The sequence below is a fragment of the Ylistrum balloti genome, unplaced genomic scaffold (genome assembly GCF_031769215.1).
Source record: "Ylistrum balloti isolate Yb309-2 unplaced genomic scaffold, AGI_CSIRO_Ybal_v1 Utg371388, whole genome shotgun sequence".
Lineage (NCBI taxonomy): Eukaryota > Metazoa > Mollusca > Bivalvia > Pectinida > Pectinidae > Ylistrum > Ylistrum balloti.
Window position 1 is genome coordinate 203,343 of NW_026782731.1, and position 24,426 is coordinate 227,768.

General features: G+C 33.6%; 1 protein-coding gene across 1 annotated transcript in view; it reads right to left on the reverse strand.

Moving 5' to 3' along the window:
• LOC132562302 (uncharacterized) overlaps positions 1 to 18,954 on the reverse strand; it is a 35,718-nt gene extending 16,764 nt beyond the window's left edge. Inside the window, exon 1 of the mRNA XM_060227043.1 lies at positions 17,676 to 18,954. Coding sequence (XP_060083026.1) covers positions 17,676 to 18,954 — 1,279 coding nt within the window. The remainder of the gene's footprint in view (positions 1 to 17,675) is intronic.
• Between the last annotated feature and the right edge of the window lie 5,472 nt (positions 18,955 to 24,426).

Consider the following 24,426-nt stretch of genomic DNA (forward strand, 5'->3'; position numbering starts at 1 on the left):
CACCCGAAAACAACACCATGTCTGACGGTAGATTTTAGAACTTGTTTCAAAGATTTTTTTTTTCGTGGAAATTGATGAATAATGATATTGACTCTATGTAATGCCGAGAACATTTAGATTAAGAGTATCAAACGTTTGTAGGAAATACTGATGTTATACACTTAAAATGATTAATTAAAAAAGGAAGGAACACGTCAAATACATGTATATATATGTACAGTATACATTATCAATGAAGTAATAACGACAGCACGGACAAATGAATTGTCAAATTTTCGAGGTATTCTGCCCCTTTATCAAGACACAAATATGACAAATTTACAAGTCCGTACTGTCGCTATTACTTCATAGATGATATATCTATTCCAGTAATACGCATCCAACGAACATTTGTTTGTTAGGATCCAGTACCAATATTGGACCATACCCCCGATATCACTTACTGGATTCTATATATAGAAGATCCAGTACCAATATTGGACCATACTGTCGATATTACTTACTGGATTCTATATATAGAAGATCCAGTACAAATATTGGACCATACTGTCGAAATTACTTACTCGATTCTATATATAGAAGATCCAGTACCAATATTGGACCATACTGTCGATATTACTTACTGGATTCTATATGTAGAAGATCCAGTACCAATACTTACTCGATTCTATATATAGAAAATCCAGCAACAATATTGGACCATACTGTCGATATTACTTACTGGATTCTATATATAGAAGATCCAGTACCAATATTGGACCATACTGTCGAAATTACTTACTGGATTCTATTTATAGAAGATCCAGTACCGATATTGGACCATACTGTCAAAATTACTTACTGGATTCTATATATAGAAGATCCAGTACCAATGTTTGACCATACTGTCGAAATTACTTACTGGATTCTATATATAGAAGATCCAGTACCAATATTGGACCATACTGTAGAAATTACTTACTGGATTCTATTTATAGAAGATCCAGTACCGATATTGGACCATACTGTCAAAATTACTTACTGGATTCTATATATAGAAGATCCAGTACCAATGTTGGACCATACTGTCGAAATTACTTACTGGATTCTATATATAGAAGATCCAGTACCAATATTGGACCATACTGTCGAAATTACTTACTGGATTCTATATATAGAAGATCCAGTACCGATATTGGACCATACTGTCGAAATTACTTACTGGATTCTATATATAGAAGATCCAGTACCAATATTGGACCATACTCTAGAAATTACTTACTGGATTATATATATACTGTATATGCTGTATATTATATACTTCTCTGTCGTAACCGATGACATACGTAGATTCAAATGCTCTACCAGTTTGTAGCAATATAAATGTTTTAGCTGTTTGGTAGCAATATAAATGTTTTAGCAGTTTGGTAGCAATATAAATGTTTTAGCTGTTTGGTAGCAATATAAATGTTTTAGCTGTTTGGTAGAAATATAAATGTTTTAGCTGTTTGGTAGCAATATTAATGTTTTAGCTGTTTGGTAGCAAGATAAATGTTTGATCAGTTTGTAGCAATATAAATGTTTGATCAGTTTGTAGCAATATAAATGTTTTAGCTGTTTGTAGCAATATAAATGTTTTATCAGTTTGTAGCAATATAAATGTTTTAGCTGTTTGGTAGCAATATAAATGTTTTATCAGTTTGTAGCAATATAAATGTTTTAGCTGTTTGGTAGCAATATAAATGTTTTATCAATTTGGTAGCAATATAAATGTTTTAGCTGTTTGGTAGCAATATAAATGTTTTATCAGTTTGTAGCAATATAAATGTTTTATCAGTTTGTAGCAATATAAATGTTTTATCAGTTTGTAGCAATATTAATGTTTTAGCTGTTTGGTAGCAATATAAATGTTTCAGCTGTTTGGTAGCAATATAAATGTTTCAGCTGTTTGGTAGCAATATAAATGTTTTAGCTGTTTGTAGCAATATAAATGTTTTATCAGTTTGTAGCAATATAAATGTTTTAGCTGTTTGGTAGGAATATAAATGTTTTATCAGTTTATAGCAATATAAATGTTTTAGCTGTTTGGTAGCAATATAAATGTTTTATCTGTTTGGTAGCAATATAAATGTTTTAGCTGTTTGGTAGCAATATAAATGTTTTATCAGTTTGTAGCAATATAAATGTTTTATCAGTTTGTAGCAATATTAATGTTTTAGCTGTTTGGTAGCAATATAAATGTTTCAGCTGTTTGGTAGCAATATAAATGTTTCAGCTGTTTGGTAGCAATATAAATGTTTTAGCTGTTTGTAGCAATATAAATGTTTTATCAGTTTGTAGCAATATAAATGTTTTAGCTGTTTGGTAGAAATATAAATGTTTTATCAGTTTGTAGCAATATAAATTTTTTAGCTGTTTGGTAGCAATATAAATGTTTTAGCTGTTTGGTAGCAATATAAATGTTTCAGCTGTTTGGTAGCAATATAAATGTTTCATGTTTGGTAGCAATATAAATCTTTTAGCTGTTTAGTAGAAATATAAATGTTTTAGCTGTTTGGTAGAAATATAAATGTTTTAGCTGTTTGGTAGAAATATAAATTTTTTAGCTGTTTGGTAGCAATATAAATGCTTTAGCAGTTGGTAGCAATATAAATGTTTTAGCAGTTTGTAGCAATATAAATGTTTTATCAGTTTGTAGCAATATAAATGTTTTATCAGTTTGTAGCAATATAAATGTTTTAGCTGTTTGGTAGCAATATAAATGTTTTATCAATTTGGTAGCAATATAAATGTTTTAGCTGTTTGGTAGCAATATAAATGTTTTATCAGTTTGTAGCAATATAAATGTTTTATCAGTTTGTAGCAATATAAATGTTTTATCAGTTTGTAGCAATATTAATGTTTTAGCTGTTTGGTAGCAATATAAATGTTTCAGCTGTTTGGTAGCAATATAAATGTTTCAGCTGTTTGGTAGCAATATAAATGTTTTAGCTGTTTGTAGCAATATAAATGTTTTATCAGTTTGTAGCAATATAAATGTTTTAGCTGTTTGGTAGGAATATAAATGTTTTATCAGTTTATAGCAATATAAATGTTTTAGCTGTTTGGTAGCAATATAAATGTTTTATCTGTTTGGTAGCAATATAAATGTTTTAGCTGTTTGGTAGCAATATAAATGTTTTATCAGTTTGTAGCAATATAAATGTTTTATCAGTTTGTAGCAATATTAATGTTTTAGCTGTTTGGTAGCAATATAAATGTTTCAGCTGTTTGGTAGCAATATAAATGTTTCAGCTGTTTGGTAGCAATATAAATGTTTTAGCTGTTTGTAGCAATATAAATGTTTTATCAGTTTGTAGCAATATAAATGTTTTAGCTGTTTGGTAGAAATATAAATGTTTTATCAGTTTGTAGCAATATAAATTTTTTAGCTGTTTGGTAGCAATATAAATGTTTTAGCTGTTTGGTAGCAATATAAATGTTTCAGCTGTTTGGTAGCAATATAAATGTTTCAGCTGTTTGGTAGCAATATAAATCTTTTAGCTGTTTAGTAGAAATATAAATGTTTTAGCTGTTTGGTAGAAATATAAATGTTTTAGCTGTTTGGTAGAAATATAAATTTTTTAGCTGTTTGGTAGCAATATAAATGCTTTAGCAGTTGGTAGCAATATAAATGTTTTAGCAGTTTGTAGCAATATAAATGTTTTATCAGTTTGTAGCAATATCAATGTTTTAGCTGTTTGGTAGCAATATAAATGTTTTAGCAGTTTGGTAGCAATTTAAATGTTTTAGCATGTTGGTAGCAATATAAATGCTTTAGCAGTTGGTAGCAATATAAATGTTTTAGCAGTTGGTAGCAATATTAATGTTTTAGCAGTTTGGTAGCAATTTAAATGTTATAAATTACCAGCAACAAATATATTTATCAACATTTTACATTCGTTTGGGTATTTTCTTATCATAATTTGAAAACATCAGACGCGGACAAAATTATTTTTAAATAGAAATGAGATGAATCACCCGAATGGCCGACTATTACAAATACTCTACTGTAAACACGCCTAGTTTTGTAATAAATTAAACCACACGACACTAACAGACTTCAATAAAAATCAACCGTCCTGGTCTTTATTCAAACAATGAATGGGTGTGTATCGACCCAGGACTCAAGTGAAACAGACATTGCATGGTTGTCAGGGAACTCAGGGCAGTAACACAGATGTAAACAAAATGTCCGTAAATCTATGTCCATGTACTGTGGACACGGTACCAGGGTTATTTAGATTTAAATCAATCAAATGACGACAACCACCACCACCACCACCACCACCACCACCACCAACAACAACAACAACAACAACAACAACAACATCAACAACAAACTGTAAAAATGACAAACGACAACAGCAACAACAAAAATCATCAACAGAACCGAAACCCAATGTTATATTGTTAACATTTTCAGTTACACTTCGCTGATCAAGTAGAACCACAGACTGATATTAATATACTTATATATACATCTCTGGTATCAGAGTTAGTATATATACAACTGCAGACATTTAAAAAAATGTCAAATCTACCAAGAAAAGATTGGTATGTCATAAAATTAGGTCACTCGAAGGTTTTCGTGTTAAAAGTGACCTTGGAATGTCTTATCTACATACAAATTCATGATCGAAGATCGCGACCTTGATATCCGAGACATCAATATTTCACATTGATATTCCCTGGAGGTATAAGTTAGGTCATGTCTGTTGGTTCTATAAGTGATTGTCACTTTTGACAGAATTTTCGTAAAATATATTTAGAAACGGAGTCAGTAAATAAACAAGGATGATATCGAGAATTCCGTTAATATTAATTAATCTATTCATTTAGATATCTACGATAGGTAATGGAGATATTGTGCTTTGTATACACTTAACAATGACATGGAGTCAACAATTCAATTATACATCCTTATTAGAAATGGTGATGGAATTTACGTAGGTTTTACATCATAACATTGACACATGTCTACAAGAATCATTTCCAGTTAACTTGGGATTTACAATTTCTATTATACATCACCATAGTGAAAGCCTGAATATAAGGTTACAAGAGTTTTTATAGGAAAAATATTACAATACCAATTTAATCAGACAGAATAATATTTCTAATTTAATTTGCTTTTGTAATAAGCACCTCTAATTTAATAATAGATATATGTTTTCTGAAGAAAGAAATCAGCGAAATTCTGTTTTGTTTAAAATTTGATCTATCCTCATATTTCCTTTTCAAAATCTTTGACTTAATCTCAAATGACAACGGAGATACATAATATAACCGTCATATCGACATTGTTTCAGGACACATGTATATTATCGCGGACATTACAAAGTCAGTTGAACCACTCTTTTTTAATATAGCGTGACATATAGACAATGACCTAACGAACTTACGGACTCTGGGTTTTTTTTTAGGTAAATAAATAAATATTTTTACAACGTATGACTAAACTCACTTGTGATTGAAATAATTAATCTCATATAAAAACGAAGACTGACCAGCTGTATCCGTTATTAAGATATTTACCTTGCGACAATTATCTAAAAAGAGTTGAAATTATCATGTAATTCAGTGTTTATAATCCTGATATACTCTGAGGTTGTCCTGACATCACAATATTTTTTGTGATAATATGAATGTTTTATTTAAGATATTTTTATATAATAATTTATCATTACATTTTAAGTAATAAAGCGGCGAGGTTGGAATCTGTCACATATTTTATAGAATGACAATATCAAGCAACTGATAGATGAAATTTTTAAAAGTTGAAAAAAAAACTTGTTCTGAATCTAATTCAGCTCTCTCTCAATAACACTTGTTTATAAATGTTGATTAAAAATATATACTCACTATTACACATCGTTAAGTAATTATATCTATACAAAGGTTCCCGAATTCCCGTCCAGTCTGCCATTTTTAAAAACATCAATCCGAACTCGTCACTGACTTTGTTTAATGTGTGATAGTAGCTGTTACAGACACGTGCCATCAACAGGGTAATAACGATGTGATTTACTCTGTGTATTCGGAGTTCCCGCGGGGAAATCACTGTCACCGCCACGGCAACAGTGTCCGTGGCTTTGATTGGTTGCTACGTCACTTCCGTTGTGTATTATAGGCAAATGATAGCCATGTCATATGCAGTAAACTGACAGGTGCGATGTGACAGTTTTATAACCATAATGTGTAAATAACTTGTAAATATGTGAAATGGCTCAATGATCATAAACCTGATCCCATGGACCTCATACAGATTTAGTCTGACGTCTAAATAAAAATGCAGCTCTCTGTTTCATTGTTCATATTTACTTACGATTATTTGAAAATGCTATTATCGTTTTATGAAAAGTGCATGTTTATGACATTCCTATTTTCGTGGTGATAATTTCCACGAAGATTTCCGACAAACATCGTAATCGTAGCCGATATTTTTATTGTGTTGCTTAATAAATTGTAGCCTGGTGAATTTCGCAGTATTAATCAGTATTTCATTAGAAGTTGAAATCTGTTGATCATATACTGAATGGCAACCACAGTCGTTATGTTTTGACAGTTTTTTTAGCGAGATAACTTAAGTCAACCGCTGACCTCATGTGTTAATGTGTGTTGTCTTTGGTGGTTATTTTATAACGCGATGCGTGCTCACTCATGTGTAAGATTTACTGCCAGCCACACCCAACTAAGACTTCAGATAATTATTAGAAATAAAGTTTTGAATACGACAGTTCGTAAAAAGTGAATCTCTCTTCCTTATTTCATCATATTATGTTATCTCTTAGTTTGCGGGTCGGCAATAAAAATAATGTTCTTGCCAATGTTCGGATTTTAAAAAGAAAATTAATAGCATTATCTCAAACCATAACACGAGTTTATGAAATTTCTAATGCAGAAGAAATAGTAATCTATATATTGTCCACTCCCCTGTCTCATACACTTCCTCCTTGTCCCCCTCTGTCCCATACACATCCTCCTTGTCCCCTCCACTGTCCCATACACCTTCTCCCCTCCTCTGTCCCATACCCATCCTCCTTGTAACCTCCTCTGTCCCATACACATCCTCATTGTCCCCTCCTCTGTCCCATACACATCCTCTTTGTCCCCTCCCCTCTCCCATACACCTCCTCCTTGTCCCCCTCTGTCCCATACACATCCTCCTTGTACCCTCCTCTGTCTCAAACACCTCCTGAAACACTTCCTTCTTGTCCTCTCCTCTGTCTCAAACACCTCCTCCTTGTCCCCCTCTGTCCCATACACCTTCTCCTTTTCCCCTCCTCTGTCCCATACACATTCTTCTTGTTCCCTCCTCTGTCTCAAACTACTCCTTCTTGTCCCCTCCCCTGTCCCATACATCTCCGTGTCCCCTCCTCTGTCCCATTCTCTACCGTCCTGTCACCTCCACTGTCTCAAACTACTACTCCTCTTCCCCTCCTCTGTCTCAAACTACTACTCCTCGTCCAATCCTCTGTCTCAAACTACTCCTCCTCGTCCAATCCTCTGTCTCAAACTACTCCTCCTTGTCCCCTCCTCTGTCTCAAACACCTTCTCCTTGTCCCCTCCTCTGTCTCAAACACCTCCTCCTTGTCCCCTCCTCTGTCTCAAACTACTCCTTCTTGTCCTCTCCTCTGTCTCAAACTACTCCTCCTTGTCCTCTCCTCTGTCTCAAACTACTCCTCCTTGTCCACTCCTCTGTCTCAAACTACTCCTTCTTGTCCTCTCCTCTGTCTCAAACTACTCCTCCTTGTCCTCTCCTCTGTTTCAAACTACTCCTCCTTGTCCACTTCTCTGTCTCAAACTACTCCTCCTTGTCCACTCCTCTGTCTCAAACTACTCCTTCTTGTCCTCTCCTCTGTCTCAAACTACTCCTCCTTGGCCCCTCCCCTGTCTCATACACCTCCTTGCCCCTTCCTCTGTCTTATACAACTCTTCGTTGTCCCCTCCTCTGTCCCATACATCTCTTCCTTTCTTCCCCTCCCCTGTCGCAAGCACCTTCTCCTTCCTCCCCGTTCTCCCCTCCCTATGCTCTGTTTCCTCCAGAAGTCATACCTGTGAGTTTCGTACCTAAGTCAGGTGTTTTTACAAGAATTTGCGGTCGGATTTTACGGGTGATCATGTGATCAATACACGTGCTTCCTTATTGTCACCTGTCCCATGTAAACATGATAAGATTGTTATTTTAATACGTAACACGGGATATATAAGATACAGACTAACTATAATCAGAAGCCGTAATAAGTCCCTGACATAGAGGTTTTCTTAGGACCACTTCACCGAGAATTATGTTTACACGACCTTTGAAAGAAACTGCTGTTTTACAATTTAATCAGCTATCTTTGATGCATGACATCATTGTGATATTTTGTGGTGTTTAGTATGTACTGGTAATAGTCGTAATAATACATGTACATGACTTCAAATAAAAAAAAAAAAAAAGGGGGGGGGGGCAATACTTACACAGATTTAGCGAATCAGGAATATTCAAATACTCTCATTTTAATAGTTGTCGAAACCAATAAACAGTCTCAGCGAATTTCCTATTACATCGCCAACCATTAAGGATTTAGAATCAATCCTTCTTTTTAGTAGATTCAAAAAACAAAAGAACAGGCCCATGTGTCCCTGACCGAAATACATGTTAGAAAATGACAATGGATTAAGAATACATTAAGATATGAACTCATAATAGATCCTATTGTATTGATACAATATAAATATGCATGTCCTAAATTCAAATTTTAATATTTGATATTAATAAAAAATAAAAAACCCAATTGAATAAGGAGCACAAATAGTACACGTCGTCAAACATTAAGATTTCGACACAGTACTGTGTGAACCCTGTCTACATACCCCACATATTTAGTAGAAATATGTGCATCTGGTTATATAAAAGGAACAAAATTTATTGATCTGATCAACAAAAAGGTTTAAGGCACACAAACGATTTTCTTTTTGAAACATCATAACGAATTCAATTTTTCGTTTTCATATACAAGGACGTGGTTACAATTTTGTATTTTATTCAATAATAATGTAAAATTTAATCTCGAAAATCAGTCGAAATTTGATTTGACGAGCAACTTTTATCTAAAACAATGTTGAACGTATATATTGGCATCAAGCCAACATTTGTAGAAATCAATTGAACGCACACAACACAGGGAATGTTGTTTTGTTTCAGTCGTTTGCGTACGATATATATATATATTTGCATTTTAAAACTCAAAATGTACAAACTGCGCCTTATACAGATTTCAAAATGTCCTTATTTCTCTTTTTTATGAGGAAGCAGGATTTTAGATTATCATAGACCAATAAAATAACAATTTATATGCCAATGTTTGTGTAATGATCTCATATTATTTCCTATCACACCAATTCGCTGCAAGTAAACTTTTGCTTTTGATATTTCTGTTGACCTATGTTTATAGTATTTACCATAAACCGATGACATATTTATGGTCCCAGTCTTAGGAGATATTGGATCGCATGGACCGTTATCAAACACCGAGTTATGAAATAAAGATGTTCACGTGCACGGATTTACAGCATGGATTAAAGGTACATAGCGGGTTCTTCATGCGAGTTGTAAAAGACAGACGTTCATGCGCACGGATATTTAACCAGAACGAAATATGATAATCACGACTCTGATTTCTATCGTTATTTTGATTTGACCAATGTGAACTTTGTACTCGTGCACAAATCTTATATCTCAGAAAGATTTATAAACACTCCAAAAATCATCGTTGTGTGGCCAGAATTACCGACATCATTATTATTAACAACACCGTCATAGTACCGACAGAATTACTAATAACAACACGGTCATAGTACCGACCTAATTATTAATAACAACACCGTCATAGTACCGACAGAATTACTAATAACAACACCGTCATAGTACCGACAGAATTACTAATAACAACACCGTCATAGTACCGACCTAATTATTAATAACAACACCGTCATAGTACCGACAGAATTACTAATAACAACACCGTCATAGTACCGACAGAATTACTAATAACAACACCGTCATAGTACCGACCTAATTATTAATAACAACACCGTCATAGTACCGACAGAGTTACTTATAGCAACACCGTCATAGTACCGACCTAATTATTAATAACAACACCGTCATAGTACCGACAGAATTACTAATAACAACACCGTCATAGTACCGACCTAATTATCAATAACAACACCGTCATAGTACCGACAGAATTACTAATAACAACACCGTCATAGTACCGACAGAATTACTAATAACAACACCGTCATAGTACCGACCTAATTATTAATAACAACACCGTCATAGTACCGACAGAATTACTAATAACAACACCGTCATAGTACCGACCTAATTATTAATAACAACACCGTCATAGTACCGACCTAATTATTAATAACAACACCGTCATAGTACCGACCTAATTATTAATAACAACACCGTCATAGTACCGACAGAATTACTAACAACAACACCGTCATAGTACCGACAGAATTACTAATAACAACACCGTCATAGTACCGACCTAATTATTACTAACAACACCGTCATAGTACCGACCTAATTATTAATAACAACACCGTCATAGTACCGACCTAATTATTAATAACAACACCGTCATAGTACCGACAGAATTACTTATAACAACACCGTCATAGTACCGACAGAATTACTAATAACAACACCGTCATATTACCGACCTAATTATTAATAACAACACCGTCATAGTACCGACCTAATTATTAATAACAACACCGTCATAGTACCGACATAATTATTAATAACAACACCGTCATAGTACCGGCATAATTATTAATAACAACACCGTCATAGTACCGACATAATTACTAATAACAACACCGTCATAGTACCGACATAATTATTAATAACAACACCGTCATAGTACCGACCTAATTATTAATAACAACACCGTCATAGTACCGACCTAATTATTAATAACAACACCCTCATAGTACCGACCTAATTATTAATAACAACACCGTCATAGTACCGACCTAATTATTAATAACAACACCGTCATAGTACCGACATAATTACTAATAAGAACACCGTCATAGTACCGACATAATTATTAATAACAACACCGTCATAGTACCGATCAATTATTAATAACAACACCGTCATAGTACCGACCTAATTATTAATAACAACACCGTCATAGTACCGACCTAATTATTAATAACAACACCGTCATAGTACCGACCTAATTATTAATAACAACACCGTCATAGTACCGACCTAATTATTAATAACAACACCGTCATAGTACCGACCTAATTATTAATAACAACACCGTCATAGTACCGACCTAATTATTAATAACAACACCGTCATAGTACCGACCTAATTATTAATAACAACACCGTCATAGTACCGACCTAATTATTAATAACAACACCGTCATAGTACCGACCTAATTATTAATAAAAACACCGTCATAGTACCGACCTAATTATTAATAACAACACCGTCATAGTACCGACCTAATTATTAATAACAACACCGTCATAGTACCGACATAATTATTAATAACAACACCGTCATAGTACCGACCTAATTATTAATAACAACACCGTCATAGTACCGACCTAATTATTAATAACAACACCGTCATAGTACCGACCTAATTATTAATAACAACACCGTCATAGTACCGACCTAATTATTAATAACAACACCGTCATAGTACCGACCTAATTATTAATAACAACACCGTCATAGTACCGACCTAATTATTAATAACAACACCGTCATAGTACCGACCTAATTATTAATAACAACACCGTCATAGTACCGACCTAATTATTAATAACAACACCGTCATAGTACCGACCTAATTATTAATAACAACACCGTCATAGTACCGACCTAATTATTAATAACAACACCGTCATAGTACCGACCTAATTATTAATAACAACACCGTCATAGTACCGACCTAATTATTAATAACAACACCGTCATAGTACCGACCTAATTATTAATAACAACACCGTCATAGTACCGACCTAATTATTAATAACAACACCGTCATAGTACCGACATAATTATTAATAACAACACCGTCATAGTACCGACATAATTATTAATAACAACACCGTCATAGTACCGACATAATTATTAATAACAACACCGTCATAGTACCGACCTAATTATTAATAACAACACCGTCATAGTACCGACATAATTATTAATAACAACACCGTCATAGTACCGACATAATTATTAATAACAACACCGTCATAGTACCGACAGAATTACTAATAACAACACCGTCATAGTACCGACAGAATTACTAATAACAACACCGTCATAGTACCGACAGAATTACTAATAACAACACCGTCATAGTACCGACAGAATTACTAATAACAACACCGTCATAGTACCGACATAATTACTAATAACAACACCGTCATAGTACCGACATAATTACTAATAACAACACCGTCATAGTACCGACATAATTACTAATAACAACACCGTCATAGTACCGACATAATTACTAATAACAACACCGTCATAGTACCGACATAATTACTAATAACAACAGCGTCATAGTACCGACATAATTATAATAATAACAACACCGTCATAGTACCGACATAATTACTAATAACAACGACGTAATGGTACCGACATAATTACTAATAACAACACCGTCATAGTACCGACATAATTACTAATATCCATAACAACACCGTCATAGTACCGACATAATTACTTATAACAACGACGTCATGGTACCGACAGAATTACTAATAACAACACCGTCATAGTACCGACAGAGTTACTTATAGCAACACCGTCATAGTACCGACCTAATTATTAATAACAACACCGTCATAGTACCGACATAATTACTAATAACAACACCGTCATAGTACCGACATAATTACTAATAACCACACCGTCATAGTACCGACATAATTACTAATAACAACACCGTCATAGTACCGACATAATTACTAATAACAACAGCGTCATAGTACCGACATAATTACTAATATCCATAACAACACCGTCATAGTACCGACATAATTACTAATAACAACACTGTCCTAGTACCGACATAATTACTAATAACAACACCGTCATAGTACCGACATAATTACTAATATCCATAACAACACCGTCATAGTACCGACATAATTACTTATAACAACGACGTCATGGTACCGACATAATTACTAATAACAACACCGTCATAGTACCGACATAATTACTTATAACAACGACGTCATGGTACCGACATAATTACTAATAACAACACCGTCATAGTACCGACATAATTACTTATAACAACGACGTCATAGTACCGACATAATTACTTATAACAACACCGTTATTGTGCTGAGAGAAGAGGAGATATTCACAGTAATACACTTTCTTTATTTTCCCAGGTACGTCTCGTCAGTGGAAGTACTAACGATGCACAATGTAGCCGTTCATCATTTATCAATTGTCGCAATATCGCCGCTGGGAACAAAACTATATAGATAAATACATTGGCTCTCCTCTTGCTCATTTAAAATATATATATATATTTAAAAAAAAACCCCCCCCCCCCCCAAAAAAAAAAAAAAAAAAACCATCATGGGATAAGATATCTAGCAGTCATGCATTGTATAAATTGGTATTAACGTATACATTAAAACAATAATATTAATAGATATTTTCCAACAGATATTACTTCGTCAATGGAACACTTAAAACATACTGGTTATAGTGATGTAGAAGTCCGAAAGGTACGGGGAAACCATACCAACCCAAGGAAATAAGGCTTTGTAAGTCATTTTATCTTCAATACCTTTTCAGTAGGTATGTATCCTTACTTACAAAAAAACACACGTATTTCTTTTTAATACAAATTTGTAGTTAGATACAGTAGAACAAAATAATGAATCAAACTATATCAAACAGCTGTTTCGTCCTTCTAGGATCGTTAGTGATGCTAAGGTCCTGAATTTTGAAACCTAGGAGGCCACCGGCAAAAATTCAAAGATCGGACGAAAAGACAAAATCTAGATGGGGAAGTGCACAAGCTTCATAATTGAATAAATTTTTCCATTTTTAGGTACCAGATAATTTTAGAACAACGTTAAGTACATGCTGATGTTCTATAACCTATGCTTAGATAATTTCATGTTTGAAATTATTTATTGCTACTTTAAAAAAAAAAAAAGTTAGCGGATAATTATTCCTTATTGGTTTATTTTTTGAGATTCATATTGCTTTATATAACTCGTATATTATTTATTAAGGACGAAACAGATGTATGACGTGGTTAAATTCATTATCTGACTCTACCACATGTTAATTAAGCCCTTAGTATAATTGAACGTCCAAGAAGGATGAAACAGTTATATGATGCAGTTCGATTTATTAATTACCCACCTCTAAATTATTATCGAATTGTGCTATTAACTTGTAAGTCATTTCTAAATCTTGTAGCGAATTTTCACCTATGAGGTGAAATATCACAATTATTCAAAACGAGATCATGAATATTCTATATATTGCATTTTTCACACCTTTCATGGATGCCAGTTTGAATATGCCGCGCTGTCTATACCTGATTTAGGTACTCTAGTGTCATTACTACTCCGAATATATTGTTTCACACCTAAAGAAATATCTTCAACTTATCAACATTAAGTAGCTAAACACAGAACATGAAACACAAAAATCCAGATTGACAAGTACCAAATGAGTGAAATTTGTTTTTTCATTTTCATTCATTGCAAAGAAGAATACAAGATTTGCTGGTAATCGCCTTTTGCTGGCCAAGTCTACAAATAACGTTTGGCTTTGAAATCATCCGTAAATTAATTTTCAAAACACTATACATCAATCATTTCATAGTTTCTGTCTTTCAGATTATGTTTGCGATAAACAATAATTCACATATAAAATGCTAATTGTTTTAATCTTTTATTAATCGGTAAACATTATATTTTATTGTCAAATATAATTTATTAATTTACTATTTATTTCATTACTCAACATCTTAAAGCGTTCAATTAGTACTTAAAATGCAAGATTGTGATATTTCTTCATTATTATCAACATTGTATATTTACGGCATAAAATTAATTTTCATATACAGTCACATATATTAGATGTTGAACAAAACCGACTGTTTTTTTATTATTAAATATATCAACACTTATCTTTTTTTTCCTTTCAGCACTGTGCGATATCCCTTTAAATGCTTGATATTCATAATTAAAACTCACAGTCGTTTCAATGAGCATTAGAACCGGGTGTTCATCATTCTCTAATCAGATACATGTATGAAACGATACCGGGCCAACTTCTACGCCCAACCACGAGTTATTTTTCTGGCCGATTTCTATCCTCCGAAAAGATAAACACGAATGTATGTGAATTCGTCACGATAATGTGAAATAATAAATGATACGTTTATCATGAATGTTGTATATTACAAAACGAATATTTCACTATTTAATTAAAAAATATTTTATTATTAATTATTTTCATATCGCTTTTCACACATGCTACGATTTGGTATTGCTGCTGAATATTTAACATTTAAAATTAATTTACATTTCGAATTTTATTTTCACTTCTCATTTCGTGTTCCTAACTTGGTTTATGGTGCCTATCTTATTGTTCTATTTACTTTTATTATCTATTTTAAGTATTCATAATTTCACTTTGTTATTTATTATCATTTTTTTTATTCATAATTTCACTTTGTTATTTATTATCATTTTTTATATTCATAATTTCACTTTGTTATTTATTATTTTCCTTAAAACATTTTCATTAAGTTTTCTGTAGTTGTATACTTGTTTTAATGTTGGAAATATTATTTTTAACATTTACAATTACAATTTTTGTTCATCATTTTATGATAAAGAATTCACTTTTATGTTTTTTGTCTCTAAATTCATAATTTATGTTTTCATATCGTTGTTCAAATGTTTAAGATAATTGTTTACTGTATTGTGTTGTCAATTATTTTTGTTTTTGTGCCCATATTGTCGTATATGTATTTTTTCATTAATGTTTATTTATTGTTTAATATGTTCTATTGGTTTATTTTTTCTAGTAAGTATTCCACACGTATTTGTAAAATTTACATATTTAATAGTAAGTTACTATGATGAAGATACCTAATTACATTGATGCGTGTTTCTAAAACCAGTACCAAGTACAAAATATTACAACAGAGTCTGGAGCAAAATATTCAGGAGAGCATAGGACGAAATATGGCTTGGTAACATCTCCTATTTGTCAGTACAAATTATAATTGCCGAAACTCCCAATCCTCTTTCAACACACATATTATGTAACATTTCTTTCTTATCAGCGGCATAAAAACAATCGTGTCGCTGAAATACTGTCATTTGACATTTTTTTAGTTGTCAATTTGGGTAGCAACTTTTGTAAGTTTCTATGAAAAATCTATGTTTCAGTATAATGCAGTACGGCGGTATATACAACATAATAATAATAATATAATTATTGGATACTAGTGGCAAAAATATGCAAAAATCAGAAACATCATAAAATCTGATTTTCAGATGTTCGTTTAAATGTACCTGAATCGATATCATAAACATAAAAAATAAAAACCATAAATTCTGTAGGTAACAGTATTGGCGTCTACAGCCCTACAGTAGCAATACCATGTGAATATGTTACTTGGTAACTGCATCACACGTGTTTGTGGCTCAAAGAACCAAAAGTCTCTTTACATTTTATACTCCCGATAAGATGGACAACGACAGAAATATTTTCGTGAAAACAACAGAATGAAACTAGATCTGATCGTTCAAAGAACAGTGATTCTCAAACGGTCTCATATCCACATGATAATGCATATTGTAAGTCAAGGTGGATGGGTCATTCATACAAGCACGTGTAATTTGTAGCTACAAATTTGACCAAAAACATCTCGTTTGTATATACATGTATTTACTAACTAATAAATGAGTTATTATGACTGTCGATATTTTTAAACATATTCATGTTCCCACTTCTTTGACCAAATATCTAATAGTTTATTTAACAATGTATATCTATTCATGATAACGAGGAATGAATTATATTTTGAAAAGTAAAATGTTTTCGAGGTTGTTAAAGCAGTATTTCGGATAAAATGGACGAATAAAGTCATTCTTGTAAAACCATACATACACACACATCTTATACAATTGTTAATTTCGTAGACACATAAATCTAAACAGATCTATTTCTTCTAATTTTAAAATTCAACGAAACGAATGAAAATATAACATTAACGAAAATTTATGTACAGTGATGATATCAAATAAACAATGATGAGAAGGATACGGCGGTGTCGATTCTAAGGCTTAGTGACATCGGTACTACATAGACAGCGTAGGATTAAATCCAAATGTATAAGTCGGCAAGATACGCGATAAAGTCTGGTAAGAAAAAAACATTTTCAGGTACAAAACACAGTTGGGGATAAAATACAAACTACGGCCACTTCTTAGAGATGTATTGTTAGGTGAAGTGTCGACTTTATGGTGTGAATGTTTAAAATATCGGAAGGTTAAAAACAAATACAAAAAGAAGAGAGCAAAAAGAGCAATGCAGAAAAATCACTTACCTTGATTTCTGTTTTCGTCTACCATGTTGAAAGGTGGTAAGCCCGTTTGTCCTGCGAGTTCGTGACTCAGATAGCTTCCATACGAAGTCTCATTGGGGGGCTGTCCCCGGGGGTACTGGAGCCCCGGAGAACCTTCGTTACGAATGGAGTGGGATGGGGACACATTCTCGTTAGATAGTGGGTAGGAGTACTTTACAGGCGATGAAAGTCCGATGTTAGTATATGTTGCCTCCTGCGAAGGAATTTGCCACTGAGACGACGGCGTCGATGACGAAGGGGGCGATGCTGACGATGAAAGTGCGTATTCATGCGATCGTCCGTGGGGCAAGTACAATGAAGAAAGGGGTGAATGATAGGAGGGATGGTGGATTTCAGAATAGGCCGAAGGATGGGGAAGTGTTACCACGCCTCCAGACGAGCCTAACAGCCCCGGATAAATTGTCTGTGGCGACATAGATGCATTCGTTAACGTGGTCAAATGTCCATTCTCACCAGTTGTATATTGCGAATTGGACAGAGAGACGGAAGTAGCCATTGGTCGCTCCATATTGTCAAAGAATTCCTCAACGTCCTCCTGAGGGAGCAGGACGTTATTTGTGTTGTCGAAAGGTGAATGCAGGGTCGACGAACCGGATATATTGACTAGACCCACTGGTGCGTTAGTCAAATGTAACCCAGTAAAAGATACATGCCCTGTTGATGATAGATTTGTTAAGTGTGTATGTCCTAGATCGTCGTCCTCCCCAACGCGACGTAAACTTCCGTTTTGGGGATACTTCACTATCTGTACTGTTTGTAAAGGTGGAGGTGATCTAGATACTTCCGGTGTCCCTACAGCCTCGATATGACTGATACTCTCCACAGCCTGAGCTGTTTCAGCAGCAGACTCTGGTGTCTGGGTATGGTAAGAAAGAATTACAGTATTGTTGGGGTGATGTGGCTGTTCAGTCACACAGTCGTCCACCCGAGCACACGTATCAGGACACACAGAGCTTGACTCATCTAGACCGTTGGACCCTGTACCTTGATATCCGTACACTGCTTCGTCCTGAAGCTCACACTCACCACCTACTTCCTCTTCAACAACCTCCTCTACTACCTCGTCGATGTTACTTTCTACCTCAACATTTTCCTCTGGTAATGGCACGTGATTTTCCTCTTGAATCGCGTCTTCCTCCTCCTCTTCCTCGTCGTCGTAAGAAGGTTGATTGGCCGGGCTACGAATGATGGCGGGTGGCGAGGGTCCTGGCCAGCTCTCACGAGGCCTAATCTGTGCCATGGCTGGTCGAGATGTTTGTATTTAGCTGAGAGTACTGCCGTAGTATAGGGTGTACTCAAGTCTCGCTGATCTTTGGACGTCCGCCGAGCTGGCTGGGACAGAACAATCTCGTGTAGGTACACACAGCCTGGACGAACTTGTACCTGTGTAGCAGTACCCGGATAGACTGAAAATTCAATAGAAATGATGATTAATTGAAATGTTAGTAAATAAGAAAAATAAGTGATGTCAATATTAATAAACAAATAAACAAAAACAAAAAAAGTGCTGTTCCCATTATAGGTAAGCTATCTTTGTCACAATGTAAATACTTACAGAAAACATTCTGCACTATTTAAAAACAACCTAGAATACAAGATACATAGCCTGTGTATGATTGACTGATATTTTATATACAACAGTAATTATAAACAAACCAAAGAAAAACAAAACCACACACACAAAAACACCAAATAAACAAACATGAATACATATAGATAAATAAAAGATAAATACATAACATTCAAAAGAATAAATACTAGTTATATATCGACAGAAGTACCTGAAACAAGGTTCAATTGATATTGACTGACTATGCCGAAAGATAATTCTTACAACAAAGTACTTTTCACTACAGCTTACACCAATTATGAATGGACAAGTAAAATATCATTCCATCCTTATTTTGAATGAAGGATAAGGAGTAATAATAAAAATTAAAAAAAAACAAAAAAACAAACGAAGGTATTGCAGACAAAATGATAGGAAAGATTTTATCAAAGTAAACATATATCGAAAAAAAATAAATCGTTTATCATTATCTTGGGACAGATTTTGATGAAATTGATTTATCAGCAATAAGAATGTACCATAGGTGACCTGTTATCGTTACTTAGTATGGTTATACGTCTTTATAGAAAACAACATAATACTAGGAAATAATGCTTAGGTAATTATTGTTAGTACAGGTTTTAGTTTTAATTCATCATCTTTGAATGAAAAGCGAATGGTCAAAAACATTTTGAAAACCACGAAGATAACATTTAATTCCTGTATTATTAAGGATCTAATTAAATAATGAATAGAAAACATATATAATATAGAAAAATATCAGTAAACAATAAATCATATTAAAAGATATTAAAGATTAAAACAGATTGAAATAAACAGAATACATTAAATAATATCACCATTGAAAATGACTGATTATGCACGAGGAGAATCCTTATGATAATACACTATCTACCACAGTCGACCACAAAGTAAGAACGAACAATATAGATTATCATCCATTCCTGATTTTAAATAGATGACAAGAAAATTTTGCCAAAACTGAAATCAGTGTATTAAAGAATTGTAATTCTTTTTATATAGATCATTATCAGCAATATTCCATGAGTGAACAAATTAGACGCCAAACATGATAGATAAGAAACAATCCTGATAACATGGAAAATAAACGAATAAATAAATAAATATATGAAAATAAATAAATAAATGGTTTTATTTCATACTCTCTTTGCCATTTGTTAAAACAAAGATATATTTCCCATTGTGCCCAACTTTGACAGTATTGTCCAATACGATATGTAAATATTCCCCTCCCCTCATATAAAAATTAGGATAAAAAAATAAACTATAAACTATGTATAACGTGTTATTTATTTCTGCTTTTTTAACCGAAACCTAAAGTACTAAACAATTCTATCGTATAAAGTATAAACGGTTTGAATGAAAATACAAAAAAACTTGAATATGTCTACTAAACTGAACATCAAAACAATATTCAAACAAACAACTATAGAGTCTAGAGCGGAATACACGGTAATGGCAGTAAATATTTATTAAACTACAAATAAATATCCACGGTCTACACGAAATTAGTTCGAGAAAATCGCTGCTATGATCAAATTAATATCCACGGTCTACACGAAATTAATTGCGAAAATCGCTAATACCCTTACATGATCAAATTAATATCCACGGTCTACACGAAATTAATTGCGAAAATCGCTACTACCCTGACACGATCAAAATAGTAATAGACCAGTTATATCCCGAATGTTAAATAGTCGATGACATAAAAACATCATTTTGAAAAAACAATATAACAAAGAGTTTTTTTCACATTTCAAATCAAAATGAAACATGTTAAGAATAATAGACAATTGCATATTTGGAAACCACTTAACAAGAAAATGAAATGTAATTGCTTGAAATACAGAATGCCTGTTTTCCCATTAATCCTTCGCAAGGGATTTGTCTTAATTCTTCAAATTGGCAAGTATACTTTTTTCTAAGAATTTGGACAAGAAAATGAATGTATTATGATCATGTAATGAATATCAAATGAAGAAGAGAGCAGTGTTGCGTTTTTACTTATATATTTAACAAAAATTTTCTTATCGAACAGAAGATGAGAAAACAATGTATATTTATAAATCTTTTTAATGTATATGAAGTACATGGTACTGGAATAAAACGATAAAAGTTATTTGATATAAAAAAACATAATTTTCTACAATCTTTAAACATAAATATCAAAAGTGTCACATTATCTAATAGTCGAAATATCAATGATGTACCTTATTATAAACAAGAGGATGAAGATGAAAGAGGTGGCTACATATCGCAGATATATTTTATCATGATGTGCTGCTATATACGCCGTCATATTACTAACTATCCTAATCCTCGGTAATGTTGGAGAATCTAACACCTGACTAAAAAATGAGAGACGACTTTTTCAAAAACGACATCAAAATATTTCTTGTATACATTCATAAAATATCGTACGAAAGACAAGCACGTTAATAGCACATTTAAATATAACTTAGAAGTAGACACTGTAGGACCAGATAATAAATTGAAGTGCATCATATATCACTTTTATATCAGTGTCGTCTTTTACACCAAAACATCTTGATCTAGCTGATATCCACGGAAATATGTTATTTGTGTTATATATGTGAACAAATCGATGTCAATTTATACATAAGCAACATGGAGATGATTATGGCCGATCCGACACTTCAGGTACACCTCAATTTGCGACGAAATATTTACAAATCACTTTTACTGCTTATTTAATGGTTTTACAGCAGTATTTCCTCGTATAAAGGACGATTTCGTGTATTAAGGTTGTAAGGGGGCGGAGCGGTAGTATTAACAGCTGTAAAAATCTAAAATATTTTTCTCGTATCACCAAAATTATTACAGGTTATATCAGGACAACTTATTATGTAATCAAGGCATGCGAAGAAGAATTAAAACTAAAAGACAATGAAAACAATCTGATATCTTATTGAAGAGAATTTTCTTATATATATCGTTCTTTTGCAATTATTATTTACAGCATAATTTATAATGTTTTATAAAACACAACACCAAAATACTTCAAACCAAATAAATATTTACGCTTCAATGAGGGGAAAATGCTGATTTTGAAAATATACAGCTCCTACGCTCTTAGACAGCATATGGTTCTGAATACATAATGACATTCTTCAAATGAGTGATAAATTAACATATGATTATAATAATCAAGATGTAATATCTAGCCTAAATCATTATATCATCGGTTAAACACATTCTAAACAATCTTTTCTGGTATAAATTGAAGTTATTAACACAAACAATTCGTTATGGTAGCACGGTGGAGGGAATCAAATAGTTTTGGCAGGTTCTATCCGTTACATACCTGGTGGCCAAACTCCCAGGAATCCTATCAAAACTCACTCAATAGACCTTTAGTATCTCCAAAACACTTAAATGTTCTTGCAAAACAGAAGCTGAAATCCTAAAGAACAAAGCCACTACAAAATTCTGCATGTATGCGTTTCTCTCGACCTAAATGTTTCCAACAGGTAGCTAGAGTTGACCTGTTAGTGTTGGACCCAGCCCTACCGCGTCATACGGTACCGAACGGCTGTCACAATGCTCGTTTTTACCTGTACGAGTGCTTACCTGAGCCAATGCATAATGCTGAGAGAACGGTGGGTTAGGGGCTACAATGTCACAGCTTACACAATGAACAAAGGCGTCAAAACACCACCCAAAAGGTTTAGCTAAACTTTCCGAATGGGTCTACACTTGGTTCACCAATACGAATACCATGTGATTGCTTGCAACCAGATCTCAATTGGGCGAAACTCCAGAAAATTTATAATGGCATAAAATGCTTTGAGTAATATCTTTTTCAAAAGTTTTTGAATTAAGAATATATTTCAAGAGGAAAACATACTTTAGAACAACCTTCCTTGAGTATTTCATAGCGAATTCATATTTGTGAAAACAGATTAATGAAAACAAAATGCCAATGATGTCAAATAGTTGCAGGAAACCCAAAATGTTCCTTTGAAACAAAGACTCGTTTACGTAGAATCCTGCCATATGAATCCAATCCAAACTTTCAAAAGTAATATCACAGAATTATCACCGGTATTTAAAAAAACTAAGATTTCCTCCAGATAATTTGATGAAGATTCAAAACAAATCAAATGTGATCATGTCAAGACCGTGCGAGATTGTGTTCAGCTAGTGCCACAGAGACAAGTTAAACCTGGAACGATAAAGTTTTATCACCGATAGCGTATATGCAGTTTGAGGACCGGAGCAAACCTTCCCGATAGCTCAGTACAGTCGGTGACTGAGCGACATATTGACATGTTGGTTGTAAACTGCGATAAATCAGAGGCGGCCACAAGCACTCTGGAGAATGTCCATTACCATGTCCTCTGATAAAGACTCACCAAATATTATTATCAGTGATAACATCGGAACTGGCGAACGTTCTACCCTAGTCCTTACCTTCACCGCACACACAGATAGCAAAGATACGTGGAAAGTTCTTCCAGAAAAAAAGACGTACTGGAATAAGGTTATGTACAGATTTATGAATAATTTACCATTCAACCTTTGACCTGTCTGGGTTAAACTTATTTGCATAATATGGCTACTGCATATTATGGCAGTATCGTAAGTCTGAGTGCCGTATCTCAGTTCTGCTGGACAACTCAAAAGCGCCATTATAGTGGTTGTAAAATAAAGGGGAGATAGAATGTTTACCTGTATTTAGTCGCGTTCAGCCGATAACGGGGTCTTAAAACGTCCCTTAACAGATAATGTAAGGCTATGTATCGCAGACTGATTGTAAACTAGAACTACAGATAAAGCAGGTAGTCCTGTATATATATAGTTATTTATACCATCCTCTTCTGTCTTCATGGTCATTCGAATGGCGGGCTGCAAGTATATTTCAATTCAGTGAAAGAATTCTTACCTGTGTGTTTCTTGGTTGAGAGAGGTTTCACCGCGCTGAACCGGCCTCGGATCTAATGTGTCGACTTTGTTTTGGTGTATATAAGCTAGATCGAAAGGTTTCTGAGAGGAAGTTGGGAACCCATTTTCTGTCGCAGTAATTTCTGTGTCATAGGTAGCCAATGTTGAGCGAACTTGGCCGTCTGTTGTGCGGCCCCAGCAGAAGGCCTGAGA